The 17,840-nt window shown below is 42.3% G+C and overlaps 1 protein-coding gene across 1 annotated transcript in view; it reads right to left on the bottom strand.

Moving 5' to 3' along the window:
- Positions 1-17,840, bottom strand: part of VOPP1 (VOPP1 WW domain binding protein) — a 66,972-nt gene that overhangs the window by 14,282 nt on the left and 34,850 nt on the right. The window contains exon 2 of the mRNA XM_086741724.1: positions 7,607-7,665. Within this exon, the coding sequence (XP_086597850.1) occupies positions 7,607-7,665 (59 nt within the window). The remainder of the gene's footprint in view (positions 1-7,606; positions 7,666-17,840) is intronic.

Below are 17,840 nucleotides of genomic sequence, written 5' to 3'. Positions count from 1 at the left end.
GTCAGTCACCTGCTTGATTGCCTGTGAAGGCTAACATATTAAATCTCTCTCCCTTCCTCAGGACTCACTCCTATTAAGTTGAGGGAGTTGTTAATTTGGTAGCCTAATTCTCCCCAGGTTGTGCATCGGACAACTGATCCATCGAAGCAAATTTAAGTGCGTAGCAATGCAACGAGTTGCTGGGCGATTACAGCAGTTGGGACTACAACGTCAACAGATCCATCAATATCAAGGGAATCTAGTCCCTAATTTGAAGCAAGGAATATACCACCTTAAGGCTACAGACTGTTGAAACTAGTCGTGATGTTTTGTACTCTAACTGTTTAAAGCCACACAGGGCTGAGCAATGGTGGTGGGTTTTTGTTGCCTTTACATACAGATGGTCTGATAATTACTGCTGTCTTCCTTCACACTAAAAACTGTGCACTTACGTTCTCGCATTGAACTACATATGCAAACAGGCCCTTCCTGTGGCTGCTCGCTGCTAAATTGGTGGCCTTGGCCTGAATCCAGGTCTCTGTTTCCCTACCAAGCCAGCCATTCAAGGCGCCTGGAAGCGTGCAAAACTATTAACGCTGCCTCGCCTCTCCCACCTCCATGCTGGCTTCAAATCAAATGGAAGAATAAATCAACAGCTAGATTACTGCCCTAAGCACACACCTGCTGACACTTCATGCAGCTGTAATTGTAACGGGAAAGCAAAGTGTATCATCAGGAAAGCCAACTTAATTAAAAGCAGTAAACATAACAGGATGTGGACCACCAAAAGTAGCTCCCATCATGCAACATCCTCTGTGTCTAGACTGGAGGATTTTCCCAGCCTCTTGTACATTTGTTGATGGAAGAAGGGCTCTCTAAGCTATCTGAATAACAGCAAGAGAAAATCGGGTTTTTATTGTTTTCAACTGGAACATTTTACAGGTTCTTGATAATGCACAGAATTATTATTGTAGACTAACCATCAAGCACCTAAGAGCTCACATTCAAAACCAAGATGAATATGACTGTGTGATAAATACAACAAAATTTAATCTGCAAAGGAAATGTACAATAAATTTATTTCAAAAACCATGGAAAACCACAAGCAATACAATCAGCATTCTTCTCCACAAAAAGAAAAATAATTGATTGTTCTCATGTAAGGCAGAAACATGTTTTAAACATGAAGAATATTAGCAGACCTTCCTTTTTTAGGTTTACATTAATGTTCTTATTCTAATTGTAAATGAAAAATTAAACAGATTTAATCAACATAAATGTGTACATGTGCAGCTGTCTGCTGTATGCAGTAAATTACTTTCTATGGCAGCGACATGCTAGCCTGAAAACACAGCACATGCTTTTAACATTAATTCAGGTCCTGCTTTGGATAAGAATTAGAAGAGGTTACAAGATGTCACTCCCCTATGTTTATTCTGTTTTTCCCATATTTACCAGCAGCAATGGTTAACATTTTCTTCCAGAGAAAGTATCTATGTTTCTCTCTGGAGGTCTTTCAGCTACTAGGACACCAGTGAAGAGTCAAAACACACTTAGACAAGGAACCCACGGCCGAGCTCCAATGCAAAAATTTGATATTCAGGAGGTGGAAGCAGCTAGACCTAGCAAGAAGGTCTTTAGAAATCATCACATACACAAGTAGGTGTGATGTTGGGAAAGCCAAACCTCACCTACAACTGATAGTTGCAAGGGACACCAAATACAGCAAGAGCAGCTACCACTACCCTGGCAGTGGATGGTATCTGGGGACAAGCCAGAAAGCAGATGATATTATTTACCTCAACTTCAGCAAGGCTTTCCACACTGTCTCCCACAATACTCTTGTACCCAAGTTTGGACATACAGTCTGGACAGGGAGATGGCTAGATGGGTATAAAAAAAAAACCAACCTGGTTGGATAGTGGAGCTCAAAGGGCAGTGGTCAACGGGTCACACTCTCCCTAGAGAGTATGAAGTAATCACTGACAGTACCACAGAGGTCTGGACATGTACTGCTGAAAAGTGTGTTGCTGGAATTGGTGACAGGGTACTCTCACCAAGTTCAGAGATGGCACCAAATTGGTGATCAGTCAATGAGCTCAAGGGCAGGGTTGCCTCTCAAAGACCTAGATTGGCTGGAGGAATGGCCTGACAGGAACCTCACAAAATTGAACAAAAACAAATGCAAAGTCTTGCCTGTGGGAAGGATGAACATCTTGCTGGATGTGGAGCAGCTCTGCAAAAAGGCTCTAGGCAGACAGCAAGCTGAACATGAACCAGTAGTGTGCCATGACAGCAATAAAGGTCAACAGCATCCTGGGCTGTGTGAACAGAAGCCTAGCCAGTGGATTAAGGGATGTAACTATCATCTTTCACTGAGCACTGGTTGGACCACATCTGAAATACTATATTTGGTTTGGGCATCCTCAGTAAAAAGAATGAAACTGGTAAACTGGAGCAAGGCCAGCAAAGGGCCACCAAGATAGTTAGGGACTGGGGCACCTGCCCTGTGAGGATTGGTTGAGGGACTTGGCTTGTTCAGCCTAGGGAAGAAGTGGCTTCAGAGGGAGCCAAGAGCAGTTTGACAGTACCCAGGAAGTATGAGGCCAGGATCTTCCCAGTGGTGCAGGGTAGGAGGACAACAGATAATCAATGTAAACTGAAACAAAAAGATGTTCTGACTTGGATTGTGGAAAAACTTCCTCCACCATGAGGACAGTCAGGCAGGAGAGCACTTGCCTAGAGAGATCCTTGTGCCATCTTCTTCTTTGGAGTTTTCCCAAGACCTAACTGGTTAAAGCCCTCAGCAACCTAGTCTGACCTCATGGCTGACCCTGCTCTGAGCAGGAGGTTGGACTGGAGGTCTCCTGAGAACCTTTCCCACCTGCGTTATTCTCTGATTCTCTAATCAGTTACTCTCTTTCCTCGCTACTTCTCTTAGAATATCACATTATTAAAAAATTTAATACACAATAATCCAACAGGATGAGCTGAAATAATGTTAACTCAATACTGGATAGCATCAAAACTCTATTCTCCCTCTAAGTCAGAGACCCTTCTCACTGTGGGTGACCACTTCACTGATCCAGTGACATCAGCCACGTTATTTCTATTGCTGTGGACACATGCTTACCACTCATACTCAAAAACATTTGTGCTGCTTTATAAACACGTCATGGAGCCGGGAAAGGAGAGCATTAGAAACACGCAGGTTCTAGCATCTGGAATTTATCACCTCATTAAAAGCTCCAGTGTGATGGTAGCTAACAACAGGAGGAAAAATAAACAGAAAAGACCTATGGGACTGAGCAGTCATAGCGGGGAAGACACTTCACCCTGCAATGAGAGGGACTTTCACAATCATTCTAATGAAACTACTCCTCATCAGCAAAATGTAAGGCAGCTTGCCTTCTACTATTCATTCTCAGTTCAGAGCAGGAAAAAACAACTGGAGTATCTTAAGTGCTGCTGGCATCTGCACACAGAGGAGGTGGTTTCACAATCTAATGCATTCACTATGTCATTACTCACGCTATCGCCAAGTAAGGGAAGTCTCTTGACCGTCAACGCTTTGAGTACATGTAGAGTAAGACTGAGCCGGCTTATTTAAGAGTAGGATGACGATCCTTGTAGAGGATCAGAGTCAAGTCTGCTGAGATAGCTTTAATTCTGAATTGCTTTCTCTGCATCCACATAAGGAGATGCATGATCTAATTCTTTAAGCAAAGTCAGGGATAACTTGGCTCCCTGCTTTTCCAAAGGATAAGAATTAGACTCCAATGAGTAATTCCTTTCTCCACTTTATATTTGTTTACTTATTTTACCAGGCCACATAAGTAAATGTTTTGCTGAAGCAGGAGAAAAGTATCTAACTGGCAGTATCTTGTGATTCAGTCAACTAGGACATGAAGAAATGGTTGGTTTGGTTAGGGAAGTAAGTTAAAAATAGTCTTGGAAATTCTCTGTATCAACAGTAGAAGATCAGTGTATGTCTCTCAAATTCCTGGCAAGCTTTCCATGATGGCTTCTGGTCCAAAATAAGCTTTATCTTACTCACATAGCACAGGCAGAAAAGTTTGGAAAGTGATGAATTCTTCAGTCTAGCCTTAAGAAATACCATTATATTTGGAAGAAACACACTGGAATTAAACTAAAGCTTACTGCTGATCCATGAAGGCTAGAAGGATTATGTCCACTGGAAAAATATTTTTTAAAAGGTACTAATAACATTAACAACGTGGACAGAGAGATGTATCATTAGTTCTGCAACAGAGACCTTCAACCTTTGCCCAAGCTGATAATACAGAAAGCATAACCAACAAGTTTTAAGAAAGCTTTGAGCAACATCTGTACAGCTTTTTATTTTTTAAATACTTACACTGGAAGACAGAATGAAACAAAAACGAGAAAAACTTAAGCTGCAAAAGAACAGTCATATCATGGCAAGTTTTACCCCCCAATCTAGCTGAATTTCCAGTACACTTATTTTGGCACACTAATTTCTTATCCAATGCTTCTCTTGCTTAGCAGACACAGTCTTATCTCTGTCTTTGGATGGCTGAAGTAGAGCCTTTACAGGAAAGATTAACTCAGCTATCTTGCCTTTAAACTTCCGATAAAAGCAAACAACCATTTTATGTGACAGTCCACCTTGAATTTCTATTAGTCCGGGCAATGTAAAGAGAAGCATGCACCTTCTAGGAGTGTGTGCCTACCCAGAAGAGATAAGACATATGGACATGCCAGTCCAGGGATGCCTTGGTCCTAGCATGCCACACTAGCTCTGCAAACAGACACAGGACTTGGTATGTCTGAGCTAACAAGCTAACCATTTCCTTATAATACAAAGTGTCTCCAAGACAGACATGACATACTGCCAGCATAGGACTCAAATCACAGGGAAATCATTAAAAAGAATTGCATTGCTGGGTTTCGCAAGTCTCCAAAGACAGTCTGAAGACAAAAGGACAGACTACATATGTTAACAGGGTAGAAAAAACTTCTGTCAGAAAATCAGTGATAGAAAGGAATGGAATCTATTGCGAACTCATTTGACTAAATATATCTGCTTCTTGTGAACTGTTGCTCCAGAAATTGTAAGATAAAATAAAACCCGTTTCACTACAGCATATCCCAGATCTAGATTTGCACAGAGGAGACACTCTCAGGAAAAAGTTAAATATTACAGCTTTAGATGATTTAATATCTAACCATATGCTAATAGAGAACTTATTCATGCCTCCTCCCCCACAATACGCAGAATACTTCCTTCCTCCCATTTCGCCAGTGTTAACTGGCGAAAAACTGAACCAAGCTGATTCAACACTGACTCGAATGTCCTAAAATGAACAACTTTCTGTGGGATTAGCAAGTTGAATTAACTCAGTGAAGGGTCAAACAAGTGCCAATGCAATGGGACTTCACCCTAGGATACTGAGATCAGTGTTGTGCCTCTCCTCCACCATGCAGGTGTGAAAAGACAGCACAGGTAGGAAGCAGCTGAGGATCCTAGACAACAGAAATCGAAATTGCAGAAAGTAGGAAACCTCAGACACCACAGACATCAATGATCTTCCTATCATTTTGATGCGTGCCCCCTTTAAACCTACCAGGCTTCCATGCACGCAAATATCCTCTCTCCCCTCCCTTCCACTTTTCTTCACTTGTCACACATTATCTCTCCTCTGAGTTTTACCATCCCCAAATCCTTATTGTCTTTCCTTAAGTGTTTCTTCTTCCCCACTTAAACTCATAATCACAATAACAACAACAACATTGACATGACACTCACCACCATCACGAGCACACACATCCCACCCCTTTCCCCTTCCTTTTTCCATTTACTTACACTATCCAGGAGACTGGCAATCACAACACGTTTATGCAATGACTCAGATAACAGGGTGCTCCTGTAACTATGACAGACACACACAACTACCAGTAAAAGTCTTCTGATTGACCTGACATAGTCAATGTACAACAGTTTTCCCTCCCCATTAAAAAATCCCCCAAACCAGCTGACAATCCATCAATGCCATAGCCACTCTCACAACTTTCTTCCTTCCAGTGTTCAAAGCTATGTGCAATTCCAATTAACCTCTTTGACGGACTGGAAAATAAACACACTGCTTTTCTACAAGATACTTCATTTCAGCACACAAAGAAAACAGTAAACCAGTTACCCAAAGGAAATCAATTAGAAAGCAACCTTGCATGCATCAGATCTACTGCAGATAGCGAGCCTCATGGAACAAAGAGTCTGAGCTAACACCCAATATCTAAGTAGCTACTCCTTTGTATTATCAAGGGAGACAAACACTGGCTGCAAAAGCATGTGGGCAGAAACCTAAGCAGAACACCGAGGCAATGATGAATAATGCACTCCTGAATGTCAAGGTGCAGTGGGATTTTCAGAATTTCCTAACATCCCAGCTTCTTTCCCACATCCCAGTAAAATAAAATAAAATGTAGGTGGAACCAAAGTCCTGTTGTTATTAGCATGCAAAGAAAACAAACTTATTTAAATTCACCCATCTGTTCTGGCCAACCACTTATGAGTAATTCTCAGCATTTCAGTCACCTGAAAAAAAAGACTGAATTCTAGGCACAAACACTTCCTAAGCAGTTAATATTCAGGGTCGCCGATTATTAAGCCACATAGTGTTTTATTCTTTCAGTGAGCTTTATTTCTTGCCTGTCTTCCTGGCAGCTTTTTGTCTCTAGCATTTCGCACCCAATGCAGATGAAGTGGAGGCGGAGAAGAAAAGGGAGGAAAGTTCTTGGGTAGCGTAAGGATTACAGTAATTTCCAATCCTTCAGCAAGGAAAAGCTTGCTCAGGGAACAGATGGCCTAAGGCTGCTACCCAATCCTCCACCCCACTTTATTTTTATTTTTTAAACTGATGTTTACAGGTGTTTGCAATTACAAAGTTATACAACCCAGGGACAAACTTTAGTACATTTACCGCCTTTCTGCCCCTAAATCCACAGGGAAGATACCTCCCACCCACACATTTCTTCTGCCTTTTTGTTGTTGCTGTGGGCAATTTAAAACAAAAAACTGCAATTCAGAGAGATCCTCAGTCACGCACCTACAGGTCATTGACATTTGGTTCACACCCAAGCCTGATGTGAACTTAGATGCCGCTCATCAAACACACAGTTAGGCCTCGGATAACAAACCATCCCAGCTCCCTAAATTAAACAACAGTATTAGCACAGGGACAAACTTACTTTCAAAGCATTCTTGGTATTCTGACTGATTACCTGCCCTTGTTCAAAACAAAGGGAGAACTGTCCTCACAGGGCTCTACTTGTGTTTCCTTTCCGCGTTCTGAAATAAGAGCTGTTTAAGATCTTGCATTTTGTTTTCGATTGGAAAGGTCGCCTGGATTGGGTGGCGAAACAAGTCTGTACACTTTTTTTAATAAGAAGAAAGGGAAAGAGATGGGACATGGGAAAGGAGGGAGAGGAAAGTTTATTCCATCTTCAATTTCAAATTAGAAAAAGTCTCAGAGAAGTTATGGAAAAAGTATAATTAGTGAAAGAACAACACTCAAAGAGCCTTCGGAATCTAATCCTCTCTTGAACACTAGAAAACACAAAAAGGGAAGTGATGACTACTTACATATAATATGTAGGATATAATCCTTCAAAGTACCAGCAATGCTTTTTGGCCTCTGTACACTACAAAGAAAGAAAAATATGGTATTAATATTTACATAGGACAATGCACAATTATAAACAAAAGCATAGAGTTTTTATAAATACTGTGACTTTGAGCAATTAGAAAAGGTTTCTGTTCCCAAAGATTTCACAGTCCTGACGCACGCAGCGACTGGGAAGTCAGTTCACGTAAATGGCAGCGTGCCCTGCCAGGGTTCAGAACCCCCATACAGGGCTTTGTCTGCAGAGCCCCGCAGCTTCCCACAATTCACAACCAAAGTCAGTAGTTTCAGTGCAGACAGTAACCAGCTCCAGGTATTCCCTGACAGAACTGGTGTTTTAAAAGACCAATTTTAAAACTGGTAAACTTAAGACCCCATCTTGGTTGTAGACACTTAAGAGATCTCCAAGGCATAATCAGTTTGATAACACTATGCGTATGACTACACAGTAAATTCAATAATTTCAGGAAATTACTCATCTTTCTGGAAGTCTCTGGCATGTGGAGCCAGGCTCAGAAAGGAGAACAGAGAAGCCATCCATGCCATCTCCTGTTCCTACAGCTTGGAAATATCTCAACTGTTCATTAAAGTACCGGGGAAAGGAAACTGCTTTCTACGCCCAAGGGTATTGTTCTCTTTTGCAGATTGCCAGCGTAGCCTTGTTAAAGGATGGCGACAGGCAGTTTCTCAGCGTGTGTGTGCAGGCAACGTGGGAAGCGCACATCGTTACAGGCACTGCCAGAGTACAGACGGCAGCTCAGAACAATAGCAGCGCTTAAAAAAGAAAACCAGATGTCAAGCCCAAACTTTATATACAATGCACAAAATATTTCTGCATATCCCACTGACATCGCTAGCATAAAATGCCATCTTCATTGCAGACGTAGCTCCAGGAGCTCCACTGCAAGCTGCATTATCCAATCACACATGGCCAGGGCATTGCGCGACACCCTCCACAGAGCAGCGAGGAATATCTTGCTGGGGTTCTAACAGCCATTCTCTCTGCTTCTCACACCTGACACTCAATGTCAGAGAGAACTCGGCACACTGGTGGTGCTCGGATCATCCTTCATGTTCACTTGGCAGCTCACCTTTAAATAATAGCTCATATAAGTTTATTAGCCTCCCCAAATCCCAGAATACTAAATGAATCCAGTCAAGACAAAGACAAAGTGTTTTTAGATCCCTGACTCTCATTCCTCATGAATAAGAAAGGCTGCAAGCTTTTTAATGAGCATCTGATGAGCTAAATCACAGACAGATCAATTACAGCCTGTGAAGACAAACTGCTATGGATTAAATTGTTAAAACCAGTACAGGAGATGGGGGGAGGAGGAGGAGGAGAAGATGCTTTCGATGCATGGGATCAGGCATTTCCACTAATACGACAAGCTCACATGAGTCTACATGATGCACAAGCTTTAGCTTCTGTTGAAAGGAGTGGAGGTTTTTCCTCGGGACAAACACAGCGGAAGCCTTGTTTCCCTCTCATATCAATGCCGCGGTTCAGGCAGTATATGCTGGAGGGCTCTGCAGCTGCTGCTGAAGCAAGTGGTGTTCAAAAAGCTATCTCCACATTTGCCCTATTCCCCTTTTTAACCCTCTCCTTCAAAGCTTTCAACTTTGTCACCCTTCCCTCTGAATCTTTTCATCAGCTTGCTGTTTCCTCTTACTCTAAAATGAGAAATATACCAAGTTTCTGTCCATAACAGTACACAAACTACATCCTTGTTTCTAAACTGGAGAGATATGGATTTGATGGACAGACCACTCAGTAGATAAGGAATCAGCGGGGTGGCCACACTCAAAAAGTTGTGGTCAATGGCTCAGTGTCCAAGTGGAGATCAGTGATTAGTGGTGTTCCTCAGGGGTCAGTATTGGGACCAGCCTTGTTCAACATCTTTGTCAGTGACACGGACAGTGGGATAGCAGGCACCCTCAGCAAGTTCGCCGATGACACCAAGCTGTGTGGTGCCGTCGACGCACTGGAGGGGAGGGATGCCATCCAGAGGGACCCTGACAGGCTGCAGAGGTGGGCCCATGCAAACCTCATGAAGTTCAACCAGGCCAAATGCAAGGTCCTGCACATGGGTCAGGGCAATCCCAAGGACAAATACAGGCTGGGTGGAGAATGGATTGTGAGCAGCCCCGAGGAGAAGGACTTGGGGGTGTTGGTAAGAAGAGAAGCTCAACATGAGCCAGCAATGCTCCCTTGCAGCCCAGAAAGCCAAACGCATCCTGGTCTACATCAAAAGAAGCGTGGCCAGCAGGTCAAGGGAGATAATTCTGCCCCTCTACTCTGCTCTGGTGAGACCCCACCTGCAGTACTGCATCCAGTTCTGGAGCCCCCAGCATAAGAAGGAGGTGGACCTGTTGGAGAGGGTCCAGAGGAGGGCCACAAAGATGATTAGAGGGCTGGAGCACCTTTCCTATGAGGACAGGCTGAGAGTTGGGGCTGTTCAGCCTGGAGAAGAGAAGGCTCCAAAGAGATCTTATAGTGGCCTTCCAGTACCTAAAAGCAGCTTATAAGAAAGATGGGGGCAAACACTTTAGCAGGGCCTGTTGTGATAGGATGAGGGGTAATGGTTTTAAAAGAGAAGGAGGTAGATTCAGACTGGAGATAAGGAAAACATTTTTTACAGTCAGGGTGGTGGAACACTGGAACAGGTTGCCCAGAGGGGTGGTAGATGCCCCATCCCTGGAAACATTCAAGGCCAGGTTGGATAAGGCTCTGAGCAACCTGATGTAGTTGGAGATGTCCCTGCTTCTTGCAGGGCGTTGGACTAGATGGCCTTTAAATGTCCCTTCCAACCCATTCTATGATTCTATGCATTGCAGACCTAACAAGTCCACTGCCAAGCCAGTGAAAAATTATTTGGCTCTTTACCTTTGAAGGCTGCAGATCAGCAGGCCCTGGCTAAAAGCCCACTGCCTGCAGGTTGATCCTTTGGGAAGCCTTATTTCAGAGTCCAGCTTGAGGTGTATGCCACTAAATGTTTTTCCTTCCTGCTTCTCAACCAACATGAATCACCGTTTACCTCAACTGCCTTAATGCCTTTGTCATCCCTGAGTATTTTAATTGATGTTTTCCCAGCAATGTTCCTGCACACGTGGAGCCTGGGTACCCTTTACAAGTGTAAAGGAGACATTTATATTCACCACTCATTCTACTCACACTCCTCCCCGTATGTTAATCCACTTTACAAGTTCTAAAATGAGTTGGGAAGATTCCTCCTTCCCACATCTCTCAAGTTATAAAATTTCTGTTTCTGCCTCTTAATAATTCTCTGTTTCAGACAGCCAATATGCTTACTGTCGTCACAAGAAAGGCTCCAGCCTAGGAAAGTTTTGCAAGTAACAGTTCCCTCTAGGCTACAGGGATTAGATATCTGCACTAAAAATCCTTTGATGCCCAGACTTTGCTTTTTTATGGGCCCTGGAACAGCACGTACCAATCCCGATTCTGCCTTTTTTTTAATATCACAGTGCTGTGAATACTGGATGGCAGTTGTTCAGCTCTCCTACACAGGAATAAGGGAAACAAGCAAGTGGACCTCAAACGTGAGCCCCACAGCCAAATCCGATATACAAAATATGTCAAACAGATTTACACACACGGGGCTGCGGTGTCTGCTCAGTTAAAATTCCTACCAATCTCCATCGCAATTTTACACCAGTACATCACGACATAAAGCAGGCGGCTACTAACGACAGTCTCTACTGCTCGTTAGCAGACCTCGAAGGAATTCACTGCTATGAATAAGATGAGGATGTCATTGCCTCTAAGGATTTGAGCCTCTTCAGCACTCTGGTACTAGAGAGGGTAATCAGGACATAGATTCGTTTTTCCCATCCCACACACATCCTCTGAAGCAGGCAATGATCATCCATCTCTTGCCAAGATCCAAGTAATTCTTCTGAGTGGTACTGGCCTCTCAGCTAAGCTGGTGAAGAGCCACAGAGCGTGCAAGGGGATGTATGCCATCAGCACCAGGCTCTCATCCTCATGGAGCCTTTGGAGGATGATGTCCTTGTAGTTGTTTGAGACTATTAAACCCTCAAGAAGCCACAGCTGGCAGCAACTCACTGCAGTCAAAGAAATAGATACAAAAGGAAGATTACTCGCATTACTGCAATACAAAAGGACCTTAGACATCAGGGTTGGTGTCCACTCCACTAGCTGCTGTACGAAGACAGGCTGTATCTCAGAGTTTCTAACAAACATTCATTCATGTCTTTAAAAGGCCATTTACCATTCACTGATAGTAAAAAAAAAGAAGTGTGTTTATGGTTTTTAAACTAAAATTAGGTACAACTCTGCTGATGCTTTCAACTTTTCTAGGAGAATAACTCTGCCTATCTTGGTTATAAAATTCCTCCTTCTATGTCCTTTAACAATTTGGCACAGCTATAAAATACAAATACAAGAGTACGCTCATTTTTAAAATAAATGATGCAGGTCTAATTGGGTGTGCGTGTGTAATCTTTAGGGAGTTAATGGTATGTCAATTAGCCAAATGCTTGAATACATTCCTTAAGATTGCATATTTGGAAAGAGAAAAAACATAAGACTTGGTTTTTTGTTTGTTTGTTTTCAAATAAATCAGCATCTGTCTTGTAGCCTGTTTTCTTTGACAGACTGCAGCAATGCAAACTGCAAGCTGTCCTTTTCTGTGGCCTCTAAATTCATTCCTTTAGGAAAGGAAACGGGCTTCCTGCCACAGACTGAAATCACAAATGTTACCACTGCTAGTAAGAACAATGAGAAAGAGAAGTTACTAAGACATTTAACCAAAGACTGGTTTTGATTATGCCATAAAATACAGAACACAAGTACATATGCATGCACATGGTGTGGGGGAAGATGGAGCAGGCAGCCTGCTCACCGAGTGTCAGATGGTACTCTACAGATCATTAGCTATGCTTTGCAGGATTTGCAAAAATACTATCTCTAGCAGGAATATCCTCTACATTGCACATCATTATCTTTCCGTCCACAGGACAATAAAAAGAAACCAGATCTGATCAGTTAATTACTCTTTGTAATCAAGGGAGCGGTGGAGTCACACCCAGGGCTTGTACTGGAGGTTTGGAAAACAATAATAAAAAAGTAAAAACAATTACAGCCCCATTACAGCTTTCCACTATCAGTACAGTCCATTTTTGTTACAGGTACCAATGAAAAAAGCAGCCTGCTGTGAATAAGCATGTTTGTGGAGGGCAGGGGGAGGGCGATTGCTATCTGTATGCTGAAGGGACATTCAGAGCAAGTTTGTGACATCTGCTCAAAGCCAGATTCTGCAGGAGGCACAGGTCCACTATCAATCACAAAGTCAATGAAACCCGATCAGTTATCAGCAACTGAGGTTGCAGCTCTTTCTTTTTAACCAGACAAAAAGCTAGATCCTACACGCATTTTCCATTACGTATTACAAATGCAAGAACTCAAATAGATAGATTCAGAAGGAAAAAAGCAGGTATTTAACAGAGTGACCTGACATACTGATATGACAGAAATGGCTCCTAGTATTCGGGGTGACCCAGTTGGTGACTGTTACTTCCCATTCAGCTAGGTATATGCTACACATTAGTAGGGTGCAAGTTGATCCAAATGTCATTCTTGGGGCTACAGCCGCTGAGGTTCTGCTAGGATTAATTCATAGATTAATAGGAAGAAAGAGTTAAAAGTATCTAAGACTTGTAAAAAGACCTCATAATTTCTGAGCATCATACTATCCTATTCCAACATACACCCAGAACTCTGTATTCCACACAGCTGAATCAAACCAGTAATTGAGGAAATTGTAAGGACAACACCTTTCTGACCATATGGCTCCACAGCATCTGACAAACAACTGGCTATGCCTGCTGCCTGTGTTACAGAAGGCCTCTTGCAAAACTCACCCGCACAAATCTCTTTCAGTTTTGTTGGTCACTGCACCTGGCAAGTACTCGATGGCACCCCGACAAAAGGACAGGACAGTCTACAGTGCAACTCCAGACTAAATAATCAGATCCAGAAAGCACATTGTTGGCTGGGAATCACAATGTTTTATAGCATCTGACCTTTAAAATTGTATCAGTTTTCAGAACACTATCCATTTCAGTGCCTAGACAAGAGCTGAAAGCATTATGGGATACAAGCTGCTCATTGGATATGGTGCGCTGGAATCAGAAGGACTTCTGCATGCTGCAAGTTCGAAAGATTGGATTTGCAGAGACAAGAATATGAGAATAGTGCTCTTCCATAGCCAGGAAATGGGCAAAATATCATCCATTAGAGTTAAGAGACAACATATACTGAAACTGAAAAGTGCAGTCCAAGGGTGAAAATAATTTACTGCAGAAAATACATTTTGCTTTAGCCTTGCCTAGATCCATCAAAATTCATCCCTACTTCTTGACTGGTGATGGTAACAGCTGAGGGTAAAACTAGTCCATCTCCTAACAACCTGAAGAAACTGAGCTCGCAAGCCATGTTACCAGTGATTTCAACAAATACTCTTGTCACAAAAGACAGAAGCAACTCTTACTAAAAACTAGGATTATGGTAAAGTATTTTTATTTACTAAGGTAATGAGGAAACAGCAGGAAAGTATCATATAAAAGGATGCTGATTCTTTACCAACCTTTCCCTCCCATGTAATAGTAAACAGAACAAATACTGTTCCAGAGATACAATTGTTTAATCAGGATCAAGATTACAAAGTCACATAACTCATAACATAAATAACAATTTTCATACATTTCAGAAGGAATTGTTTCTGGACAGACTTTCTGGTTGTTCTCTAAGAAAAAAAAATGGGGTATTTCCCATACAGGATTCTTAAAAGAAGGAACTTTTTTCCACATTGAATTAATCAGTCTGTGTTTTGCAATAGTAAAAAAATTCAGCACAAGCAGCTAATTGTTATTAGTTGTTTTGGTGCTTAGAGCACATGCATTAATCATCATATTTTTATTTGGAATGAATGTGGGTTTATCATTAGATAAAGCCTCCCATCACAAAGCATTACTTACATTTAGATCTATTAACCTTTCCCACAAAAGAAATACAAATATCCCTTCCATGCAATTTCATTTCAGGAGCCTGACCCATTTATTATTTTTTTTTCCCCATTGTGCAGCAAATTGCAAATGCACTTCAGTCCTAGAACGATACCATTTCCATTGGATATAATCCTTTCATCAGTCTCCTGGGGGGTAGGAAGGGAAAAGGAAAGGCGGGGGGTGGGGGGGGGAGGGAAGGAAAAGCAGGAGACCCTCATTTTTCAGAGCCCACAATAAGCAGAACACGGGGCGCCCTCAGCACCGCGGACAGCGCCCGCCCCACCGCACCCAGCTACGGCCTTCGCGTTCCCCACGCACCCCGCGGTGCAAAGCCACCCATGTAATACACAGGACCACAGAATGGTTAGGGTCAGAAGGGACCTTCAAACACCGCCTGTACCCGCATCCCTCACCTCACTTCGTTCTCCCTCGTGCAGCAGTCACACCTACTGAATAGCTGACAGCGTATGTGAGCACTAATATGAGGCATTAATAAGAACAACTGATTGCCTTGGGTGGAACAACCGTACCAAATTTTCTTCAAACTGTTCAGGAAACTATCATTATGATAGTTGTTGTTGTTGCATCTGTGTCAGAATGTCAAGCTAGATACTTATGAAAGTGCCAAGGGATCCCCAACACCAGAGAAGGTTAGGACTTGCTTTACATTCTTATTTCTACACCCATGAACTCAGCAACATTTGTACAAACATAAAATCTCAGGTAGGGGGGTTAAATCTTCCTGGTGGAATCGACCTTACACTGAAAATTCTAATGGCACATCTGCAAGAAAGCATGAAGCATGCCACACATTGAAAGCATTTTCACCCAAGAAAAGCAAAAAAATATTCCACATTCCACTGGAGTCTCTGCAGCTTCAAGGGGGTAGCAGTAGACTTTTTTGTTCCAACTGGAAGGAAACAGATGTAACATTTTCCCAACTCCACTAAAAGCGGTTGATCTATTCCAAATGGTGCTGGGCAGGTTCCACAGCTCCAAAATTGAATTTAGCTTCTGCAATTATTTGTTTTCTTTTATATGTGCATGAGAAATAAAAGCAAAGTTATTATTTGCATTCTTTAACTACAGAATACGTCACAAGTCACCCTATAAAACAACCCATAAAGTAGGGTGCATGGCGGGAAGGGATCATTTGTCAGGAATCAAAAGGAAGACCATGTCAAGAGGGAGAATATTCACTATTTCCACCCTCAATCTCTTTAAAAATGAAAGAAAAGAAATACAATCTTTACAGATAAAAGGATTTGGTGATGGAATGATTTTACTTTTAAGCCTCTAATGAACATAGGTGACACTATCAAGATATAGATACCAAACTTGCTTTTTTTTGACTAAGAACTGGAAGTTTGGTACATCTCCAGCCCTTACCCTAATCAGGCACTTAAGCCTTGCAGGAACCGATACTATGTAGAGTACTATTAAGAGCAAAGTCTAGATTTGAGTTTCCCCTATTTTTATCTAAAACCATGCCAGCATTCATTCCCTCAGTTCATGCTGAATGGGCAAATTTGCCCGTTTCCTATGTACATTTCATTCTTCTGCTTTACCATCCCAAAAAATGAAAACAGCCTTTAAATTACCTAGTACTTAAATCCTCAGGGGCCGTCTTTCATCTCCCATAATAATAAAACTAAAGCAAAGAAAGACTGAGAAAAGGAAGATGGATTCAGAACTCCATTTTCTCAGTCATTTGCAGTTCAGACAAGACTGAGGCAGTAACAGCATTGTGCTACAGATGCCGGTTAAACTATGACAGCCCATCAAAGGCTGCAGGAAAACAGATTTCTTTGATGGTCACCAGGACCCAGGGCAGTTGCTTTGGGAGTTCCCAGGCTTTGTTCTGTTGATGTTATGCATCCTCCATGCGCTCATTTGTTCCACAGAGAGAGCACGAGAGAGCTGACAGGACAGAGCACAGCTGCATAATCACAGCAACTCTTGCTTCCCTCCCTACCACCCTTATTTTTCATTCTTGACATTTAATCCAGTGGCGCACACCTTCCTCAGATCCTTCTTATGAGGAGTCATTGGGAAACAAAATATTTGTTTATTCAACGAAGACTTTTCGCCTTTCAGTTTTCTGAGATATTAATTCCAAAACTGCAAATACTGGGTCAAAATCCTTTGTACTCTGAAGTCCTGAAAACATCTGTAACACCAGAGGCAGCAACTCCTCAGTCTCAAGAAACAATATGCAGAGTCACCAATCACACACCCAGTGCAGGCAACAAAAGAAATCGATACTCATGAAATATCACCTAAGTGCTGTTCCCCTGTAAGGTATGCAAGGGCAAGGCAAGTTCTCACCTTCAAGAGCTTACTCTAGAAACCCATCATGGTTACTGTTAGATTGTTGTTAGGAGCATCTGTTCACTTTGAATCAGATTACACACATCGTGTGTGTGTTAAAAAAGTAAGCAACTGAATGCAGTGGAGATTAAAGAGGTTACCTTGGAAACATTCTGATATTTGAAAGTCCGTTTCTAACAAGATCCCAGAAAGTCAGAATCCAAGTACTTGTTTGCGTAGAAGTATCTGCTTCAACACTGCTGGGGGAAGCTTTGTTCTTAGTCAGTTCCCACCTGCCTTAACAGTGACTGCAAGCCCCACTGTCAGACGCTTACCTACAGATACTTCCATTAACAGTCATCATTACTGTGTTGTTCTCATCCTCACAAGGCATCTCAAGGTCTCAAGGGAAAAGCATAGATGTATAATTTATGGTACAGGTCCAGTCTGGTTTAATAGCCAAACTGGGACTTGAGAAGCAGTTGTAAAGGAAACTTTAGTTCATTTGGTCCAGCTACATTAGATTAACTACCTTGAAGTAAATGCTGAAACTCACGTAGTAACAGAGCAAAGGTGAGCATGGTCTGGTCTACAGGGCTAGCTCATTGAACAGGGTTGTGGTAGTAGGAATATTAGAATGCTGAAATATTATCGCCTCCAGAAAACCTTTGGGACTCAGTTCCTGGAAAAGTGGGAGGAGTTCATGGGTTTGGGTTCATTCAGGCTAACAATCAGGCTTCTCTGCTATTGCACGCAGTCTACTAAAGTTCCCTCTGATTGGCAGCAACACATCTCTTTCTCAGGTCAAAACTCTCCTCAAAGAAACAGCAGAAC

The sequence above is a fragment of the Chlamydotis macqueenii genome, chromosome 2 (assembly GCF_036417535.1).
Source record: "Chlamydotis macqueenii isolate bChlMac1 chromosome 2, bChlMac1.mat, whole genome shotgun sequence".
Lineage (NCBI taxonomy): Eukaryota > Metazoa > Chordata > Aves > Otidiformes > Otididae > Chlamydotis > Chlamydotis macqueenii.
This window is presented reverse-complemented; position numbering and strand designations above follow the sequence as displayed.